The sequence below is a fragment of the Amblyomma mixtum genome, chromosome 1, assembly GCF_055824585.1.
Source record: "Amblyomma mixtum isolate Tamu chromosome 1, ASM5582458v1, whole genome shotgun sequence".
In the NCBI taxonomy this organism is placed as follows: domain Eukaryota; kingdom Metazoa; phylum Arthropoda; class Arachnida; order Ixodida; family Ixodidae; genus Amblyomma; species Amblyomma mixtum.
In genome coordinates this window covers 188,751,889-188,772,956 of record NC_143012.1, presented here as the reverse complement: position 1 = coordinate 188,772,956, position 21,068 = coordinate 188,751,889, and the positions used below count along the sequence as shown (strand labels likewise).

At 51.7% G+C, this 21,068-nt stretch overlaps 1 protein-coding gene across 1 annotated transcript in view; it reads left to right on the top strand.

Annotated features, from left to right (window-relative positions):
- Window positions 1-21,068, top strand: part of LOC149370277 (uncharacterized) — a 66,912-nt gene that overhangs the window by 18,538 nt on the left and 27,306 nt on the right. Inside the window, exons 5-9 of the mRNA XM_089582913.1 lie at window positions 10,943-11,104; window positions 13,016-13,141; window positions 13,489-13,616; window positions 15,384-15,552; window positions 17,284-17,430. Coding sequence (XP_089439039.1) covers window positions 10,943-11,104; window positions 13,016-13,141; window positions 13,489-13,616; window positions 15,384-15,552; window positions 17,284-17,430 — 732 coding nt within the window. The remainder of the gene's footprint in view (window positions 1-10,942; window positions 11,105-13,015; window positions 13,142-13,488; window positions 13,617-15,383; window positions 15,553-17,283; window positions 17,431-21,068) is intronic.

Sequence of the window (21,068 nt, the reverse complement as noted above, 5' to 3'; positions counted from 1 at the left end):
GGTTTGAAACCTTGCCGCGAGCTATACTAACGTAACTAGTAGGTTTGCGCTGCACGAAACGCGAAATCGTATGCCACCACCCCGAACACACTACGACAAACGGTTGAGCCGCAATGTTCATATGAAGATTCGTAAAGACGTGGAAGTGGTGGTACATAGGTCGCCGGTTCGAACCCCTGCCGTGAGTTAGGCTGTAACTTAGCTAGTGAGTTTATGCTGCACGAAGCGTTGAACCGTATGACACCATCCGGAACATTTTGTTGCGAACGGTTGGCCCGACATTGACGTCTGCCAGAGAAGGATATATATATATATTGTCACGACCAGAGGAGCCGTGAAGGTAGACGTCGGGAAGAACCCAAGACCGGGAGCCTTCTTTTAATTATGGAGGCAGCTTCCACGACACAGAACAGAACAGCGCGCCACGAGAGCCCACCGCCGCTTCGTCGTCTTCGACTCAGCGCGGAGGCCGCGCGGCGCGTTAGGCGCGTGGCATTATTCCCCCCCGCGAAAGCAAACATCATCTCGATGTGGAATGTATGTACAGTGAGGGGAGGAGGAACAAAAAAGAGGACTGGGGGTGAGGTGAACTATACAGTGCGCGCTAGATGACATGCAGGGAGAGTCAAGTTCACACGTGGGGTAAAGGGAAAAGGTACGAAACAGCGTGAACACAGCGCTCAGTCACGCGAAAAGTACGGCTTTAAGCGCACTACATGCACGATTTCAGGCCGTTGACGCTGAGGGCCGGCGACCACAGTTCCATGGGGGACAACTTCGTAGTTGACGCTGTTCAGGCGGCGCAGGACTCTGTACGGGCCAAAATACCTATTTAAAAGCTTTTCGCACAATCCCTTGCGGCGCACTGGTGTCCACACCCACACTCGTAGGCTCGTAGTGCACGTCCCTGTGCCGAAGGTTATAGTGTCGGGCATCGGCGGATTGCTGGTCCTTGATGTGCAAGCGGGCCAGCTGACGGGCCTGCTCTGCTTGCTCCACGAAGTGGCCAGCTTCAGGGGGAAGCTCTGCGTCGCCGTACGGCAGCATGGCGTCTAGCATCATGCGGACCTCTCTGCCATACACGAGACGGAACGGGGTGAACTGGGTGGTTTCCTGCGTCGCGGTATTATATGCGAAGGTGACGTACGGAAAGACCTCATCCCAGGTTTTGTGTTCAACGTCGACGTACATCGAGATCATGTCCGCCAATGTTTTGTTGAGCCGTTCCGTTAGACCATTGGTTTGGGGATGATACGCTGTTGTTGGTCGATGAGCAGTATGGCTAAGCGCTAAGATGTCATGTAGAAGTCGGGCTGTAAACGCCTTGCCTCGGTCAGTAATGATGGCCGATGGGGCGCCGTGTCTAAGCACGATGTCGTGCATAAAGAAGTGGGCAACTTCGGCGGCAGTACCTCGCGCAATGGCCTTCGTTTCAGCGTAGCGGGTCAAGTAGTCTGTGGCGACCACGATCCACTTGTGGCCGGAAGACGAGAGAGGAAATGGCCCCAGAAGGTCCATGCCGACTTTGTCGAATGGTATTTGTGGCGGCTCGATGCACTGAAGCAGTCCAGGAGGCTTGAGCGCGGGTTTTTTTCGCCGCTGGCACTGCCGGCATGTCCGAACATAATGCTTAAACTTGAAGTTAGGTTGGGCCAGTAATAGTTCTGCCGGATTCGGGATAAGGTGCGGGTAACTCCAAGGTGGCCGGAAGTCGGTTCATCATGGCAGGCAAGGAGGACTTCATCCCGCAGATCAGACGGTATGACGAGCAGGTAAGTTGTCGGACTTGAAGTTGAGTTCTTTTTATAAAGCACCCCTCTCCGCAGGCAGAACGACGATAGTCCACGAGCTTGGTTTCGTGGTATTTCAGGGCATCCACCTTCGAGATGTTCGATGAGCAGACGGAGCTCGGCGTCGGCACGCTGTCTGGAAACGAGCTCAGATGTGCTGACCGCTCTAAGGAAGCTATCATCGTCGGTGGTGTCTTGCGGAGGAGGTTCGACGGGAGCGCGTGACAAGGTATCAGCGTCGGTGTGTTTCCGGCCTGACTTGTAGGTGACGGTGAAATCGAATTCCTGCAGACGTAATGCCCAACGTGCTAGGCGGCCGCAAGGGTCCTTTAAATTTTTCAGCCAGCACAGCGAGTGGTGGTCGGTGACGATACGAAACGGTCTGCCATAGAGGTATGGGCGGAACTTCGCGGCGGCCCAGACTACCGCTAAACATTCTTTTTCCGTGGTAGAGTAGTTCAACTCAGCACGCGACAGTGCGCGGCTGGCGTAGGCAATTACTTTGTCGACACCGTTTTGCCGCTGAACTAGAACGGCGCCAAGACCGACGTTGCTCGCATCCGTGTGCACCTCCGTATCGGCATCTTCGTCGAAATGTGCCAGGATGGGCGGTGATTGGAGTAGGCGTCGTAACTCGTCGAAGGCAGTCTGTTGTTCGTTGCCCCAGGAAAATGACGTGTCATCACGGGTTAGGAGCGTCAGAGGGCTGGCGAGCTGGGCGAAGTTTCTAATGAAGCGGCGGTAATAGGAGCAGAGGCCCAGAAAACGTCGGACTGCTTTTTTGTGCGAGGGGACCGGAAAGGCAGCAACGGCAGCAAGCTTCTCTGGGTCAGCGCGGATTCCGTCAGCACTAATGACGTGCCCAAGGAACTTCAATTCGGTGAACCCAAAGTGGCATTTTTCTGGTTTGAGGGAGAGGTTGGCGGATCGAACGGCTTTGAGGACAGTCCTGAGGCGGTGCTGATGTTCCGTGAACGTTGCGGAAAAAATGACGACATCGTCAAGATAAACAAGACAGGTCTGCCACTTCAAACCGGTGAGAACGGTGTCCACCATTCTTTGGAACGTGGCAGGAGCACAGCAGAGCCCGAATGGGAGGACGCGAAATTCATACAGCCCGCCCGGTGTAATGAAGGCGGTTTTCTCACGGTCCCTCTCATCAACTTCTATCTGCCAATAACCGCTTCTGAGGTCGACCGAAGAGAAGTACTTGGCTTGACGAAGTCGGTCGAGGGAGTCGTCGATACGCGTGAGCGGGTACACGTCTTTCTTGGTCACACTGTTCAGCTTCCTGTAGTCGACGCAGAACCGCAGTGTCCCGTCTTTCTTTTTCACGACGACGACAGGAGACGACCACGGACTGCTTGACGGTTGGATGACGCCGTCTGTGAGCATCTCTTCGACCTGTGTTTGAATAGCATCTCGCTCACGAGGGGACACACGATAGGGCTGCTGATGGATGGGTCGGGCTCCTTCATGCGTGATAATGCGGTGTTTAACTATCGACGTTTGGCTCACTTTGGACGACGACGTGAAACACGCACCAAACTCCCGCAAGAGGTCCTGGAGTTGCCTCTTTTCAGTGGGTGGAAGGCCAGGATTGATGTCTACGCTGGTGACCGCTTCGGCGTCAGCTCCAGGTGTGTCCTCCGCACAAGCAAAGCATTCGGCCACTTCCTGAACATGGTCGACGTAAGCGATGGCTGTGCCACGGAACAGATGTCGATGTTCATTGCAGAAGTTGGTGACAAGGACCTCTGTACAACCGTCATGAAAGGATCCAAGGCCCCGTGCCACCGCGACCCCCTTAGTGAGTATGAGGGAGACATTAGGCTCGACAACCCGGAGTCCCCTATGTGGCTCGTCGCAGATAACTCTCGTGAGAATGCTGGCACGTGGTGGCACCGTAACGTTATCGTCGGCGACTCGCAGGGTGGACCGAGAACCCTGGTGCGCAGGTTCTTCTGTGGCCATTGCGGTAGAAAACGTCACCAAGCGGTTCTGGAGGTCTATGATCGCACCGTGCTCGCGAAGAAAGTCGATGCCAAGGATGACATCGCGAGAACATTCGCGGAGAACGAGAAAAGTGGCAACGAATGTGCAACCTCGAACCGTAACCCGGGCCGCACACATGCCGAGTGGTGCGACAAGATGTCCGCCTGCCGTGCGTATGTCGGGACCGTCCCAGGGTGTCGTCACTTTTTTCAGGGCCGTCGCAAGCCGTCCGTTAAGGATAGAGTAATATGCGCCCGTATCGACCAACGCGCTGACCTCCTTTTTGTCGACGAGAACAGGGATATCCAAGGAGACCCTGCCTTCAGCACGGCCCGTCGATGGCTGTTGTGGAGGATTCAGTCGGTGCGGCGGCGGAACCTGGTCGGCGACTGGGGTTGCGCTGTCGGAGCGATTCAAGCGGCGCGTTGGGGGAAACTGTTCGGCGATGCGGCGTTCGGCGTCGGGGCGATTGGGTCGGTGCGGCGGCGGAAGCGGGTCGGCGATTGGGGTTGCGGCATCGCGGCGATACGAAAGGCGCGTCGGGGAAAACTGTGCAGCGATGCGGCGTGCGACGTCGGGGCGATTCAGTTGCTGCGGCGGTGGAAGCTTTGCGTCGGAACGGCGTTCGGCGGCCTCGCCTCCAAAGGCCGCCGGAGCTAGTTTTCCCGACGAGGGCTCGAGGAACCATGTTGTCCTGAGGCGAAACGGGACCCAGAGGGCGAAGATCGGCGTGGATAGGGCGATCGCGACTCGCGGCGCGGAGGAGATGGTGAACTACGCTGGCGGGTGACATACTCGGCGATGTCTTGAGGGCGCTCTCCAGGGCGTGGACGGGGGCTGTCGACAGAAAAACCGCGTAGTCCCATTTCGCGATAGGGGCACCGCCGGTAGAGATGGCCTGCTTCACCACAGTGGTAGCAGAGCGGGCGTTGATCCGGAGTGCGCCAAAGGTCAGTCTTCCGCGGTGCCTGGCGCCGATCCGCCCAGTAAGGAGTCGGCTGGGGAGAGTGCACCGCGACCAATGGTGCGGCGTAAGGCGAAGGCCCAGGAGATGGGGCCGCGCGGCGCACAACGTCCGCGTACGTGACTGGCTGGACAGGAGTCGGGTACGGCGCGGGATCGTATGGGGTCGGTTGCGGCGCCGGCACAGCTGCAGCGTCTTGTTCCGAGTGCCTGTCGGACTTCCTCACGGATGACGCTGGTGACGGAATCGACGCGAGGGGCAAAGGTGGCTTGAAGGTGCTGCAGCTCCTCGCGGACCACTGAACGGATGAGTTCGCGAAGGGAGTCCGGATTCGTCCTGGGATCATGGTCGAACCGGTCCAACGTTGATAGAGTCGACGTTTGGCGCAGTTGCCGGTCGTACTGATGGGATCTTTGCTGCAGAAATTTCTCCATGTGCACAGCGTCGGCCAGGAACTCCGCGACGGTGTTGGGCGGGTTCCGCACGAGGCCGGAAAAGAGCTGTTCTTTTACGGCGCGCATCAGGTGCCGCAGCTTTTTTTCTTCAGGCATGGCCGGATCGGCGCGATGGCAAAGACGCTTCACATCCTCGACGTACATGGCAACACCCTCATTGGGAAGCTGAATTCGAGAGGACAGTGCACGCTCTGCGCTCTCCCGGCGGTCGCTGTTGGCGTACGTACTCAGGAGCTGACGTCGAAAGTCCGGCCACGTAGAGAAAGTAGTCTCATGGTTTTCGAACCACGTTCGTGCAGTCTTCAAGGCTGAAGTAAACGTTACGCAGCTTTGTAGCGTCGTCCCAGCAGTTAAAGGCCGCGACCCGTTCGTAGTGAGCCAACCAGTCTTCGGCATCTTCAAACAGGTCGCCGTGAAAGGGCTTAGGCGTGCGTGGAGTCTGAAGGGTGAGGTAGGCGGGGCTGGCTGAAGGGACAGTCGTAGGCAGGGCGGGCAGTGGCGTCGCCATGAGTGGAGTGGTAGTTGAAGGCGCGCTGACAATAGGGCCTCGGGGGACAGGCCGCGGATCCTCCGGCTGGCACGATGGACAGGGGTGGTCACAAGAGGCAGACGCGTCGAGTCGTCCTCAGGGGTAGGGAGCATACCCCGCACCTCCACCAGTGTCACGGCCAGACGAGCCGTGAAGGTAGACGTCGGGAAGAACCCAAGACCGGGAGCCTTCTTTTAATTATGGAGCCAGCTTCCACGACACAGAACAGAACAGCGCGCCACGAGAGCCCACCGCCGCTTCGTCGTCGTCTTCGACTCAGCGCGGAGGCCGCGCGGCGCGTTAGGCGCGTGGCAATATACAGAATCGACATAGTATTTTTATTTTTTATTTATTTAGAACATACTGCAGGCCTACAGTAGGCCCAAGCAGGAGGGGCGAAATGCATAATATATGCAAAAAAGAACAGGTTTAGTTTTTAGTTGCGGTGCTCGGCCATCACGATGCTGCCTGTTATTATTTTATTCCATTACGCAACCGCCTCGGTTACTATGGCAACGACTGGGATACAATGCCATTGCTTTGGAGGCCGCCATCTTGGATTCTGTATGCGGAATGAGCATTACTCGAAGGCTCGAAACGCGACCAGTAGTGCTAACGATCGAAAACGAAAACGCGACAAAAAAGGGCTCATGCATGTTTCGCAACTTCCCGCATTCTGAACAGTGGCGGCAGCAGGCAAGAAGCAGGTGCAGAACTTGATAACATGTCTGATAAGTTTTTTGGGCTGAAGGCTGAATTTGAACTAGCGTTCACAGTGCAACGGGGAAACAGCCGCGTATTCCAATCTAGTATCAACACTGGCTGCTGTTTTGCCTCTCCCTGACAAGACGTGGAAATAAATTAAACATAACCATTCAGTGATGCGCTACTGTAAAACCAAGTTCTTTTTCAAGTCATCATCGTAGTCGTTTATTATAGTCTTATAGGCCCATAGGGCATTACATAAGGGGGAAAATATAAAAGCAAGCAAGGTATAAATGATAGCATGGTCTTAATGGCTTAGTGCCAGCGCAGCCTAAACCTTTCGAGCACATCTCGGTGCATCGGTATCCTGATTTTAGCATGTTTGGACACTTGTCGAAACTGAAACTAACCATTAATGAATATGTAGAGATCATTTCTCTATTTTATGTGGCGGATTCCATATAATCTCGCATATTTCGAAAGGGCGAACATGGAATGTAAAGTGCATAGTTTGTCCGCGCGTATCGAAGCTTACACATCATGGGAGGTTTGTACGCATAGTGTACAAACAGTGGTGGAATTAGCGCGGACTATAGCGGTCAGGCCTGATATTCCCGACTACATTGTCATTCGAACTCAAAATCGTCATGCACCGCTTACTGGTGTGCCGTGTAATCGAAAAAACATTTTTCGACGCTGTAAAACTACGACAAGGATGACATATGCGCACCGGAGTAATGATGACGGTCAAGTGCAATTAACATGCCTTGAACCGTTAACGACCGGCCCAGCTCTCTGCTTAAAATTAGCATATGACGTTCTTCCAGAGCATGATACAGAAATCAGTGCGTACAGAGCAGTGCAAGCGCAGGAAATAAGCATAGCAGTGCAATGCATTGTATTGCTGTTTATATTCTTATTAGTATAGGTTTAGGTTTATTAGGTTTACCACCCCAAAGCGGCTCAGGCTGTGAGAGACGCCATAGTGAAGGGCTCCGGAAATTTCGACCACAGGGGGTTCCTTATTTAACGTGCACTGAGATCGCGCAGTACACGGGCCTCTATAATTTCTCCCCCATCGAAAAATGCGACCGCCGCGGCCGGGATCGAACCCGCGTCTTTCGGGTCAGCAGCCGAGCACCATAACCACTGAGCCACCGCGGCGGCTTTTATTATTGCAGTGCATGCCATGGTGCTGGCTGTCGTCGCTTTCCAGTTCGCGAACTACTTTTACGCATGAACACGTTCTAGAACTTGAGGCCGGACTCACCGAAGTTCGCGATACAGTTCACGATCTCGAAAGGGCTGAACTCACGCGACCAGAATGCAGGAGAAAGGCGAAGACAGCTCTTTGCGAGACGAATTCGACTGGGAACTGAGCCTTACGTACGCACACTAGTGAACACTACAGAGTCCTAGTTTCAAAAAAGTTGAGTTTAGAACAATATATAAAATTACGTGAGAAACGAAGCATTCTATTGTTTTACGTAACATGAAGAAAGACAATTAAGTCGTCATTGATTTGATTAAGACGAAGCGCCAAGTAAGGCAAGGTTGTGCGCCATTTCGCAACGTCCCAACTAAGAACACCATTTTAACACTGTTTATAACCAAAATGCAGTTATCAAGTATACGAAGCCGACAACGTAAGACTGCGGAAAGACAACTGTGGAAAAACAGCCACGTTATTCTAGCAATACTAACTGTAATATAACAGGATCTCAAAACACAATGGTTACGGGATATGCATCGCAAGGGTTACGGAAACTATACAAGAGTTCCCTAGCGGAGCGTACGAAAAATGTGCAAGCCGCAGATTGAAAGTACACCCTCCCACTTTTTTAACCTGAACGCTCGAGCGTCGACTGCCCAGTGCAGCGGTGCAGAGGCGAAGCAGAGCGGGAATAGGGAGAGGGAACGAGCATGCGCGCTGATCATGCCGCTGTAGCTAGCGTCGTCTGCTTGGCTGTTCTGCTGCGTGCGAAGCAACCCCTGCGAAGCACGTTTTGTGGCAGAGTTCTGCGATTTTGTTTCGCGTTCTATCTGCTGTGTGTTTGTGACTCCGGGCTGGTGGAAACGCGTAGCGTTCCAAGCATGACTCCAGGCACTGGCTGCATTTGCCGGCAGCGCCTGGAGAGCGTTTGCTTTAGCGAAATTAACGCGGCTCTAGCGAGGATCCCCTTCAGTCACTTTTTTGTATGTAACGATTGCAACTGGTTTCTTGGGCATGCTAGGCGGTCCCCAAACGTATGCTCTTTTCAGAATCACCCGCGCTAGAGGCAGCGGTTAAAAACAATTGCTCTCAGCTTCTTGGGGCGCCGATGCTTAACAGCCGATGATGGGAAGGGGCCGCTTCGCACTAATCAGAATAGCCTAGCAGACGACCCTTAGTCCAGCAGCACGAATTGTGGGCGTGCCGTTGCACTCGCTCGCTTTCTCCTCTCCTCGTTCTTCCGGCGCCGCAGCGCCGGGCAGTCGACGCTCGCGCGTTCAGGTTAAAAAAGTGGGAGGGTGTACATATAGTATCTTTTAGTGCAAAAACACTGCTCCACCAGGTCTGACCGACTCAATTGCATCGAGTTTGTGTGAAGCTTGACATTGAGGGTGACCTTGGCCAAATCATAGATAGACATATAGATGAATAAATAAATAAATAAATAAATAAATAAATAAATAAATAAATAAATAAATAAATAAATAAATAAATAAATGTTGCCACGACTGGGATTTGAACACGCGGCCGTGCGAACAGACCAGCTTCACTGGCCACTGCCCGAGGGCCCTATGCCATCGCCGCAGGCGATCACGCCTCGCGTTAAACTGCAACACACACTTGCGCCGTGCATTCCACATCGTTCTCTTCATCAACTAATACTACTTTAAACTACTTTCGTCGCCAGACGTGGCGACGACCCAGCGAATCAATACCATGAGCCAATCAGGGTAAATACATGCTTTACGCTCGCATACTCGGTTTAACTACGTTAAAATCCTCCCACTTTTTTTCGTTCCGATAGACACGCGGTAAGTTCGCGGGGCCACTGGTTGCTCAGATTCACACACACGAAAAAAAAAGCGGCCCTTCACTGCCTTACGAAAGAGATGGCCGCAGACGTGTCACTGTGCTTGAAGAAAACAAAAACTTCGCCGTTGGGGGCACCGGCATTGCAAGAGACTGCAGTACTGCTGCGGCAAGAGTGCCATACTTTATTCCTTTTGCTGCTGGTCATCATGGACTGAAAGGACAGCCTACACGAGCCAGAACACGGAGTGAAAGGTAGACTGTGTTACCCCAGGCACCTCGAGAAGTTCGCCATGTCAGAGACCCGAATACATTTCACAGACAGGACTCCTCCTCAGGGGTGACGTTTTATTAGTCTGCGTTTGGGCTGGTGGGAGCCATTGTTTCTCATAATGTGCCATTAAACACGGGGTTCTATGACCTCCATGTCTCGCTCGCTATAGGAGTAGGTACGAAAATAAAAAAATGGATGGAGTGCGCTTAGCAGGTATTCTTCGGTCGTAATAGTACGCTGCGAATCTCCCTCGAGAGGAAAGTATTGTATGTAGTTGTATATTGCTCGTACTTAGCTAAGGGGCACAAACTCAGGCTGACGAAAAGGCTTGTTAATTGAATTTTAAGATAACGGAGCGCGTTCGGCAAAGAAAAGTGATTGGTTTAACGTTAACAGACGGGCAACGCGGCAATAGGATTAGGGAATAGACGCGAGTTAATGACATTCTAGCTGAAATCAAGAATACGAAATGAGTAGTGGCAGGGCATGCAATACGAAGAGAAGATAATCTTTCCAAGGCGATTAAAGGTAGCACTGGGCAGCAGAGAGGGTAGATGAAGTTAGGAAAGTTCTAAGGGACAAGGTGAGCGCAGCTGGCACAGGTGAGTGTTAATTAGAAATCGATGGAAAAGGTCTTTTCTCTCGCAATACACGGGAGTGGGCTGATGACGGTTATGTCTTACTTGCAGTTCCGCTTACATAGAGAAGAGACGTAATTTCGATGTTTAGAATGCACGTTACAGGCAAGGAGCGCGGCGCACCCATGGAAGCGTGTCCGAAGCCATGAATGGACGGTAACGCTTGCTTAGTAGAAGAGAATTAACAATGGTTTTCGACGGGTCGTCGGCCGATTCTATTCAAAAATCCCGTGTACTGTGCGATGTCAGTGCACGTTAAAGAGCCCCAGGTGGTCGAAATTTCCGGAGCCCTTCACTACGGCGTCCCTCATAGCCTGAGTCGCTTTGGGATGTTAAACCTCACAAACCAAAGCAAAGCAAACCGAAAATCTGGACATGCGTCGGCACGGTGCGGCGTTCAGAGAGTTCGTGAATGTGCGACAATTGAGTTCGATTTTTTGGTTGCCCTGCCAGGATCACTGGAAACAAACCGCCACTTTGCTCGAGAACTCTTCAGTTGTGAATTCCAGCAGCGCTTGTTCAAGAGAACATACAGTAGTACAAGCATAATGACCTGGGGATTGTACGCAGGCGATGCCGGTGATCTTCTACGTGGGCTTCTGCGTGAACGTGCTCTACTACTGGGGCGTCATGCAAGCGATCGTCTCCCGGCTGGGCGGTTTCCTCAACCACGTGGTCGGCTCCACTGCCTGCGAGTCCATGTGCGCCGCGGGGAACATGCTCTTCGGCCTGGTACGTGTGCACTCAATCGCTGCGCTACGCAGTGGGAAAAAATTGCTCGCATACCTGCACGCATGGAACCTGCTCACCCTCGAGGATACGGCTTTCAGCTTTATCCTATACAAGCTACCGTCACCAATCCCTGCTGCTCCTTGGTAGTTTGGATTGAGCGACTTATTTTCAGGGAATAACCACGTGGTCGTGCCAAGTCATAGCGCCTGTCCTGTCCACTTCTGTGTCGTCCGTGTCCTTTTTGCGCTATGTTTTCGAAGAACATGCCAAGACACCATGACGACTTATTCGCAGAGCAACAGAGGATGTCGCTTCTAATTGTTACCTAGGCAACAATAGGTGGGAAGCTTAGACGGCGCTAACTCACATGGCCTAGACACTCCGCTTCGCGCAAGCGACAAATGCTTAATGAATCACGTCCCGTTGGCAGAAGGCAGCGTATTGCTGGCCTGTATGCCATCATTCATGGCTTTTATCGCGTTCTTGCGAAGCTCAGATGCTGATGATGCTGGCTTTGCAATGGCGGCTTCCGTCTCCTAGGTGGCATCGCCTCACGTGATCATCTGTGAAATTTTGCGCCGCAACTGGTGTCTGCCACATTGTTGTGTCCGCACCTTGAAGATACACTACATTTCGGTCATGTACGTACATTGCTGCCAGTTCTCGTACAAGTCAGTGGTAATGAATCAATCCAGACCTACCTGCACTACTTTGCGTCTCATAATCAACGTGCAGCTTTTGACGTTAAGCGGCACGCACCACTGCAATATTGTTCTTGTGGCTACTTATGTCACTGTGACATATGTGTCTTTACACCACTATACTATCGGTTGGCGCATCTGCGTATTGGCTCAGTCCGCACTCTTGGTTAAGCTATGTCATCCAATATTCAAGCTACAAGGGCAAACGCTGACGTCCATTTATTTAGGTTTGCAACCTAAACAAATGGCAACAACCTAAACAAAAGGTAACGGACGCATAGGTCGCACGAGAGGCGCGAGCAGATGCGGCCGTAGTGATAAACCTTAGCACTGAGCTGCCAAGTGTCGTGTGTAAGGTGACCACTGTGCTTAATTAGTAATTGCAAGAAATGTGAACGCACAGAGACTGCAATATCCAGGTAACTTGGAACTTGATGTAAATGGTCTGTACACAAAATTCATCTGCGGGCTGCTAGCGCAGCGCGTAGAGCACGAAAAAATGCCTGTGTAGAGAAATCTGCTGAGATATATGGTGTGGTGGAGGAGCTTGTTAATTTTAGACTAATGTTAGGAGCAGCGAATATAAAGCGCCTGAAGATATTTATTGTGAGGCTGAGTGCAGTGCCAATGGAAATAAATTTAACATTACGGCGCTATCTTTCGGATAGTAGCGCTATGAAACCTATCAAGTGCGCGCGTCGAGTAAACAAGTGCACCAGCAGCTGGTATACTCGGGGGTAACAAGCAACGTTATGATGAACTGAATTTCTTGCACATTCCCCAAAGCAAGGTTTGTGTTCTCGTAAACACTTCGTACTTGAGCAACCTGCACGGACGACTCAGGTCTGTTTTTGGTAAAGGGCCGATGGGAGCCTGTCCGGAACAGCGACCTTGCGATGGAGGTGGAGCACAAGAGCACTTACTTGGGAACACTTCAGCGTGCGTTCACGTATGTCCCCATACATTCGACATCAGGGACTTTTAGAATAGTGACCGCATAGGTTAGGGACATAGGAGAAGAGCGGGGTGCTAGTGCGGATGCGCACGGCAATAACTGGAGAGGTATTGGTCTGCGCATGCGTGCTGGAGCCCCGCCATTTTCACATGCCCCTAAGTTCTGAGAGTCCTTATAAGTGTATAGTTCGTTAACGTGGCTGCCATCTCACCCAAGCTGTAACTTTGGTACATCTTTTTTTTTTGTGTCTGGCAGGAGCAGTCGGCGCTGATGCTGTACCCGTACCTTCCGCACGCCACCAAAGCCGAGCTGCACTGCTTCATGACGTCCGGCTTCGCCAGCATGTCGGCCGTCATGATGGGATCCTACATCGCGCTCGGGGTACGTGGCCACACTTCAGGGGAGGGACCAAGGAGTGGGCCAGACATTTCAAAAACTGTGCTAATTTTCGACTTCAGATTGGCAGTTCTCCAGCCGCCTTTAGGTGACCAATGATATGCCTCAAAGCGCACCCGTCAAGCGAGGAGTACTTTGTATCAGAGGGCCGTCCTTGCACACGTGAACATACAAATAAAAGGGAACGTACAAGCTCGAAGAGATTGGTTGTTTTGCTCTTCGGTGGCGATCAGCAGAAATGGCTGCGTTCGTAAAGTACGCTGTCGCGAGTGCTGTTGTCTCGTGGCGCATATGGTCTACGCTCTGTGGTGCTCATGCTCCTTCTGGCGCAGGTGGAGACTCAGCACCTGGTGACTGCGGCGGTGCTGGCGGCGCCGTCGTCGCTGCTCTTCTCCAAGCTGCTGTTCCCCGAGACGGAGGAGTTGCGCGTCCTCACCGTGCGCATCTACACGCACAGCAGGTGGGCATGCACGCAAGCTAAAGGAAGGTCGCCACACGGGGAGGGCTGAAGAATGGAACACGTTGAGTGCCGGCTCATGGTGCTGTCATGTCTGTGGAGATTATATACTGAACCCAGTGAGAGTCACAGCGCTCCCTTGCAAGTCCTGTCCGCATGTTTTCGTACCGTGGTGGCAGCCATTAATAACGCCTCTTGATAGCCTATAGATCTCTGCTGAGAAGAAATACAGGGTAAGCTGATATGGAAACATCAATCTTTTTACATTGTTGCCTGTGCCATAATTTGGGTACCTAATATATATTGGCGCACTATTATATTTTAGGCACTGTACCATGCACGATGGCCGCTGTTGCCAAAGAACAAACTTACAAATGGCATTTGCTCAGACGAAACTGAACACATTTCAATGCTTGTGCAGGCAGTGAGTCTTAGATTTTGTTTTTCTTTTCCCCGAACATTAAGTTAAAGTGCAAAATGTGCTATCCAAGCCCCTGCGGACAACTATGAGGGTATCACAATGGAGCTGCATGAGGGTTATCACAGTCTCAATTCCTCGCTTGTCTGGCAAACAGCTATTATCTTGTGTGGTGGCAAGTTTATACTGGTCACGTTTTGTCACTAAATATTGACCCAAACTCCGAAAGTAAACCCGCATCCTTGAGATTGATTGATTGAAATTTCTTTATTTTGAGTGGAAGGCACATGGCCGCTTTGGGTAAGTAGGGATTGCCAAAAATTTTGTTTTGATTTCACATTTAGTGGGCTTATAATGCTTTATCTAGTTTTCAACCTCCAAGCAGTAGTTGCTGAGTCTCCTTTGAGCCTGAAAATTCCTCTATTCTGTTGCCGATCTTCTTGTAATCGGTACTTACCCGTGAGCCGGAGAACTGTTTCCCATCTTGAAGCATGAGCAGCACTGCGGTGTGTGCCTCAGAACTTTGCCACGTTTCCGTTTGGCTCAACCAGTCTTCATTCCGAATTTTAGCTTCACCTCCCCTGCTTTGCGCAGCGATCACAGAGTACATTTCCACTCATTTGCATGATTACTAGTACTGCCACGCATGACCAAAGCTAGCTTGCTCAGAGCCCCTCTCCGTAATTCTCGCATGAAATTTGTGCCAGATCTCAAGCGAATAGAAGCGTTTGCGAGCGTCACGCCCAGCACCGCTGTGCCTTTTCAAAATGGCTAAAAATAATTATTATTATTTTCTTAGTTACTTCTTTTCTCTGAGCGTTCGTGTAGACCTTTCCGTAATGTATTCATATACCAGTGCACTGCAGGGAGCTGAAGCAGTGCGTACCACACGAACTTGACTCAAATTATTCTTACTGCCACGTAACGGCCGCGCCAGGCTTTGAGACAGTGAGGAGGAGAACCGTCTTTTTCTGCAGGGATTTTAGTCTTACGTGCTTCGATCCATCGCTCTCCTGTTTATTGAAAAAGCCGGAGACTTGACGCAGCGATGCACTTCAGTCCAAACTCGTTGCGTATACACTGTCCCCGTATACACGTAGTGCACACGCTGCAGACAATGCTTAGTATTTCTTGAATGAAGGTAGTTCCCGATTCCGTGCTCCTATCCTGTTTCACTCTTCATTAAAAGCCCTTACACGACCATTTTCTCTGCTTTGATTGAAGGTACGCGCCAGCGCTGCGAAGCGCCTTTCACTGCGGGTTAAATAAGTACATGTGCTCATTCGAAGGAACTCACGTTGCCCTATATAGCAGCAGGGCCCTCACTTTTGTTGTTCTCCCCTCAACCGCAGCACGGACACGAGCGTGCTGGAGGCCGGCGCCAAGGGGGCCATGGCGTGCCTCGCGCTCGTCGGTGGCATCGTGGCCAACATCGTGGCCTTCATGGCCTTCATCCACTTCCTCAACGCCGTGTTCCGGTGGGCCGCCGACATACTCGGACAGCGGGACGTCACCTTCGAGGTATGGCTGTGGGTATACAATCTGTGGGGACCGATGGCAGATCTGAACTGGGCTGGGTGTCGGCCTTTTCGCGTATTTGTTCTAAACACGTGGCATTCTCGATGGCAGCTGTTATGTACGGTCGCATTTTGACGCGGTGGCGTTAAGGGCCCCGTTCACCAGGAAATCCGGTGACAACACAAGCGCAGTCCTGTTTTTCGCGCAGATTTAGTATGAATCCACACCAATCCGCCCAGTTTTCTGTACTCCTCGAAATCCAGTGTCTGCGTTGTGTGCGTCGGTGCTCTAAGCGAAAAATAACGATCATGGCTGATGCAATTGCTCCCCAGAGAGCAACCTGGGAGGCAGGTGGGCCGTCACGGTGAGGTCGCCTTGCGGCGTCATCAGAAGCTGCCCATCGTATAGTGAGCAAACTGCCTACTGTGGCAGATGGCAGTTAAATTGATTTGATTGGTCGCTCAGGAAGAGCAACCTGGGCTACACAACATGGTCCGCACCTTGGCGCATCGCTTAAACGCTGCACCACTGCGCCAGGAGCGGTAAAAGAACTCCCAGGTGTCGTGTGAATGAATGTAAATTAGCGAATGACCTGCATGTATGGGATTTAGCCCTTTACACAGTGGCGTCGTATCCTCAAGACGGAGCTTGTCTCCTCCAATTTTAAGTATATCAAAATGCTACTGTCAGTCGATTTACTGGTCCCAGTGAAACTGGCCGGCTGGGGTATTTTACAGCCTCGTTAAGAGTAGAGCGGACAGCTACATCGCTCGAAGCAATACAGCTGACTATCATTTGCTCTCTCGCAAGCTGCGAAAAGCATGGAGGTTTCTGAAAGGCTTCCAAGCATCGCGAACCTGTTTGCTAATTTTTGGTTGTTATATTGAGAGTATTGCGCATGGTACAGTGAGACACTAACGCTTTTGAGGACAGAGGGGAATTTGAAAAAAAATGCGAGGAATCATCTCTTAGGGTCAATACCTGAATAAATGTGCGGGCAAACATGCGTGCAATATAAAAAAAAATATATTTAGCTAGCGAGTGTAGCGAAAGTAACTGAGTAAAATACTGAATACAGAAATAAGAACTGCATGTGAATAGATATCAAATGATGAAGAAATTCGCTAATTAAAGAGAGTCAAAAGTTACAACTTGCTTTGGGAAAGCAATCCGCCAATTTCTTCCGAACACATTGTTTCTTCCGAACAAATTGTTGTTACCGAAAGACGCGGGTTCGATCCCGGCCGCGGCGGTTGAATTTCTTTGCAGGAGAAATTCCTGAGGCCCGTGTACTGCGCGATGTCAGTGCACGTTAAAGAACCCCAGGTGGTCGAAATTTCCGGAGCCCTCCACTACGACGTGTCTCATAACCTTAGTCGCGTTGGGACGTTAAACCCCATAAACCAACCAACATTGTTATTAGTTCGGAGAGCAACAAAGCAAAGGCATGAAATGAGATAGCGATAAGACTCCGTCTATCCAAGCGCACCACATATTAAAAACGTTCTAGACGTCCGTCACTTTGCCATGTTACCGAATTAGGTCATGTTCATGCCCAAACATAACACGTCAGATGTTTGCTGAGAACTGCACTGCAAGCCGGTTGCCAGCGAGGCCTGTAGCCGATGAGTGAATAGTCTCTTGAAATTCGCTGCACCCAATAGCAGACAACAAAGGCCAAACAAACTCCCGCACCGCAAGTGGGAAGAGTGTGCAAATGGCGCGTGCGTGCAGAGCCTTCTGGGCAAGGCGTTCACCCCGCTGGCGCTGAGCATGGGCGTGCCGTGGCAGGACTGTGCGGACGTGGGCGAGGTCATCGGCATCAAGGTGGTGGCCAACGAGTTCATCGCCTACCACTCGCTCCTCGCCAAAAAGCTCGACGTGAGTGCCACGCGCCATGCGGGTCGCGCGTGGGGAAAGACGGGTGAAACCCACTACCTCGGAAAATGTCAGTGTGCGCAGAAAATCAAGTGACCACTTAGAGAGAGTGCATCGCCACCCTTGTGTACAATGCTCCAGCACTGCGCACCGGCCAAGAAAGGGTGACATTAGAGCTCCTTAAAAAAATGGTCGAGCATAGCTTGCATGCAAGTACGCGCGGCTCTAATTCATCGTCAGTGAGTTGCCTGTATAACCCAGTAGCTGCGATGATATGTGCCATTGCTTGCAGGGAAGTTGGTCGCCCATGCACTCTACACAAGGATGGCACAGATTGCACTTTATGTGCAACATTTTTCTGCTCTCCCCGCCGCCCTCTTAATATGGCCTGGCGTTGTCGCGCTCCAACAGTTTGGGGTACATGCCAACGTGTCGTACACGCGTTCTCCGTCGAGGCGTCCGTAGCGTTGCATCAGTATCCCTTAGCAAAATATACCGCTTCATGGGCCGAAAAAGAAAGCCAGTGCGCTGAGAGAAAACGTTCGCGCCGTGCTTGGGGTGAACTGAGTCGATTCCTCCGCAGACACGGCGCAAACGCCCTGTCTGCCGAGGAATCGGCTTATTCTGCGCTCCCTTTCTGTATCACAGTGTTGCCTGTTCATTCGAGCTGTCGTTTGCTTTCACCTGAGTTGCCACGCATCAGTCGCGCTGTGCTTCCAGAATAACTACTGCCAACAAACTCACTCTCCCTCCTCTAGTATTCCTCTCCCATTCCTGCGATGGCCGGCTGCCTTCCTCCCCGTTAGTGGCTGTCTATGAAATCCGAAGGGTGTCTTTGGGGATCTGAGAGAACAACATTGCAGTTATGGAAGTTGGCTATGCCGATAAAAGTAATATATTGTAACGTGGCGGCCAGCCGAAGAATGAGGCGCGGTGAACGATCAGCAAGAGATGATTTAATGGCCGCTGGCCTAGCGCGAGCGCTCCGTCCCGTGCCACTGCCAGCTTCGTCTTCGTCACACTACCCGGGGCCACCGAGCGATCGTCCCGATCGGTGAAGAACAGACGCGCGAAATGGCGATGGTCTTGAGTGGAGGGTTGAACAGTATGTAGAATAGGGTGCACTGCTGGCCGCCACGATGAGAAAGATGATAGAATGAGACCCGGTCCACGAAGTATCCGGGCCGTAGGGTTCCAGGAGCTGACGGCCGTGGTCCTTGGACGCACCGGACGGCAGGGGCAGGGGGGCGGTGTCTCCACCTGAGGGTCTTGGGTCGGTATTGGGTCGTTAAGGGCGATGCAACGTCGTCAGTGCATCATGTCCTGTGGTCCGGGCGGGGGACGGGTCGGGGGTGAGCGGCGAAGTCGGTTCAGGTCGTGCGGGCTGGGGCACGGCCGGGCGGCGCGGACCAGGCACTCACGGCCGAAGTCCACGGCTGGCGCAGGACACCGAAGCTCCGTGACAAGGATGGCGATAAAGGGACCACATCACCTCACACCAAATGTAACGTGGCGGCCAGCCGTAGAATGAGGCGCGATGAACGATGGACAAGCGATGATTTAATGGTCGCTGGCCTAGCGCAAGCGCTCCGTCCCGCGCCACTACCAGCTTCGTCTTCGTCACAATATAATACTTCCATTCACGTGTTCATTTTTGGTGCGCATTCTTCACCGTTTAGCACCGAAAAAAAAAACGAGGACCAAGGCGAACGAGGAGACATAACACAAGCGCAGATATCAACTGAATTTTTTATTCACCAAAAGCAAGCTTTAAGTTAGAAAATACAAAAGCAAAACACAACAACCATTTTCACGCGTGCAAAGGAAACCTATGACATATCATTCCTGCATGAAATAAGAACACAACAACACGATAACAAATGTAATTTCATCACGCCAACCCCCCGTACTGTCTACTCGCACTCAAGAAACTGCGCAGAAAAGGAACCTCCTTTTCCTGCAGGCTGACCGATGGTGATGCGGCACACGCGTCTCCTTCTTTTTTAATCAAGTAAGTTTCTATCGTCTCCCGGCATACTTTATCACTGTGCCTGAACAAGATACTTGCCCTATTTAGGTGAGAAAAAGTCTTTGTAACCCCTGCAATGCAACGAGAGGTTGGAGGACACAGCACCTATCAGTGATCTGCGGTGTTCCGCTAGACGCTCATTGATACAACGACCAGTCTGGCCGATGTAATTCTTACCACATGAAAGCGGAACGCGATATACAACACCTGTGTCACAATCTGTGAGCCGGACGTTCGCTTCAGGCCGACTTTTTCGGAGCGGGACACCTGGCAGCATGCTGTTTCCGGATTTCTACAGCGTCATCTGGGTTCTCTCAGGTTGTCCGACCCATTTTTGGTGAGGAGGTCTACAGATGTTGTTAAAGTTCTTGTCGTAGGCAGACGAAAAGAGGCATTTCGCCTTCAGCATAATGTCGAAGATTTATTTTACTCCTTACCCTATGCTCAGCTTATGAAGTATGTGAAGGATTACATCATCGAGGATAATGGCGAGGTTGTGTTTATGGCGGAATGTGGTATTTCAGTAGAAAGTTTCCTAGAGCTCGTTTTACCTCGACTCGACCTTCGTCGGGTGGGGCGGGAAAGTGTACGTCCCTCTGAACGTACACTCTGGACGTCTGGCGTCTGCATTGGATCCCGTGTCGCACCTCTTTTGAGCGACATATTCCTAACCAGAATGGACGTAAAACTAACTGAAGATCTTGCTGAAAGAGTCTTCCTGTATGTTGATGATTTTTTATCCCCCTAAAAGATAGCTCCCCCAGGGTTATCCCGGACGTCGTCAAGATATTCAAAGAAAGGGCGACGATCTGAATTACCGCAGTCAGGCTCCATCCAGTTCCTAGACCTGAGGATTGGTTGCCATGCGGGTGGGGTGTGCTGGGAGTATCGCCCAAGCACGGAAAAACTCCTGCTCAATCACAGTTCTGTTCATTCGAAATTGGTAAAGGCGGGCATTGCTAGTTCTTGCCTAAAATCCTCCTCCTCAAAATCTTGCGTCCACAAGGTTGCAACAAGCTTCCTGGCACAAATACGCCGGCTTAAGGAAGCAGAGTTTCCTGATCAGACTCTGGCTAGAGTCACTGAGAGGATTTTGGCCAAGACAGGTAGGCCCGAGGTCATCGTGAAAGAGGATGCGACGAAAAAACAAATGGTAGTAATTCCCTACGTCCACGGCATTTCACATCTCCTAAAGAAAGTGGGGGCGAGGTATGGGGTGAGCGTTGGTTACACTGCGAAGAATAAGCTCGCTGGTATGTGCAGTGCTGTGCGCAAAAAGCTTGAGTATGGTGGTGTCCGCGGGAGGGGTAAATGTACGATTGCCCTCAGAAACCGGCTCACTGATTGTGACACAGAATATGAAAATTATGCGGCAAGTTGCCTACTACCTCTTCAAGGCCAGATGTGGCGAAAACTCTGGCATCGTGCATCCGTCCTGGGCTGCCTGTGTGTACATTAGTGAATATCATATTGCTGTCGCAGCAACCCTGCAATGTATATCGCGTTCCGCTTTCATGTGGTAATAATGACATCGGCCAGACTGGTCGTTGTATCAGTGAGCGTCTAGCGGAACACCGCAGAACATTGAAAGGTGCTGTGTCCTCCAATCTCT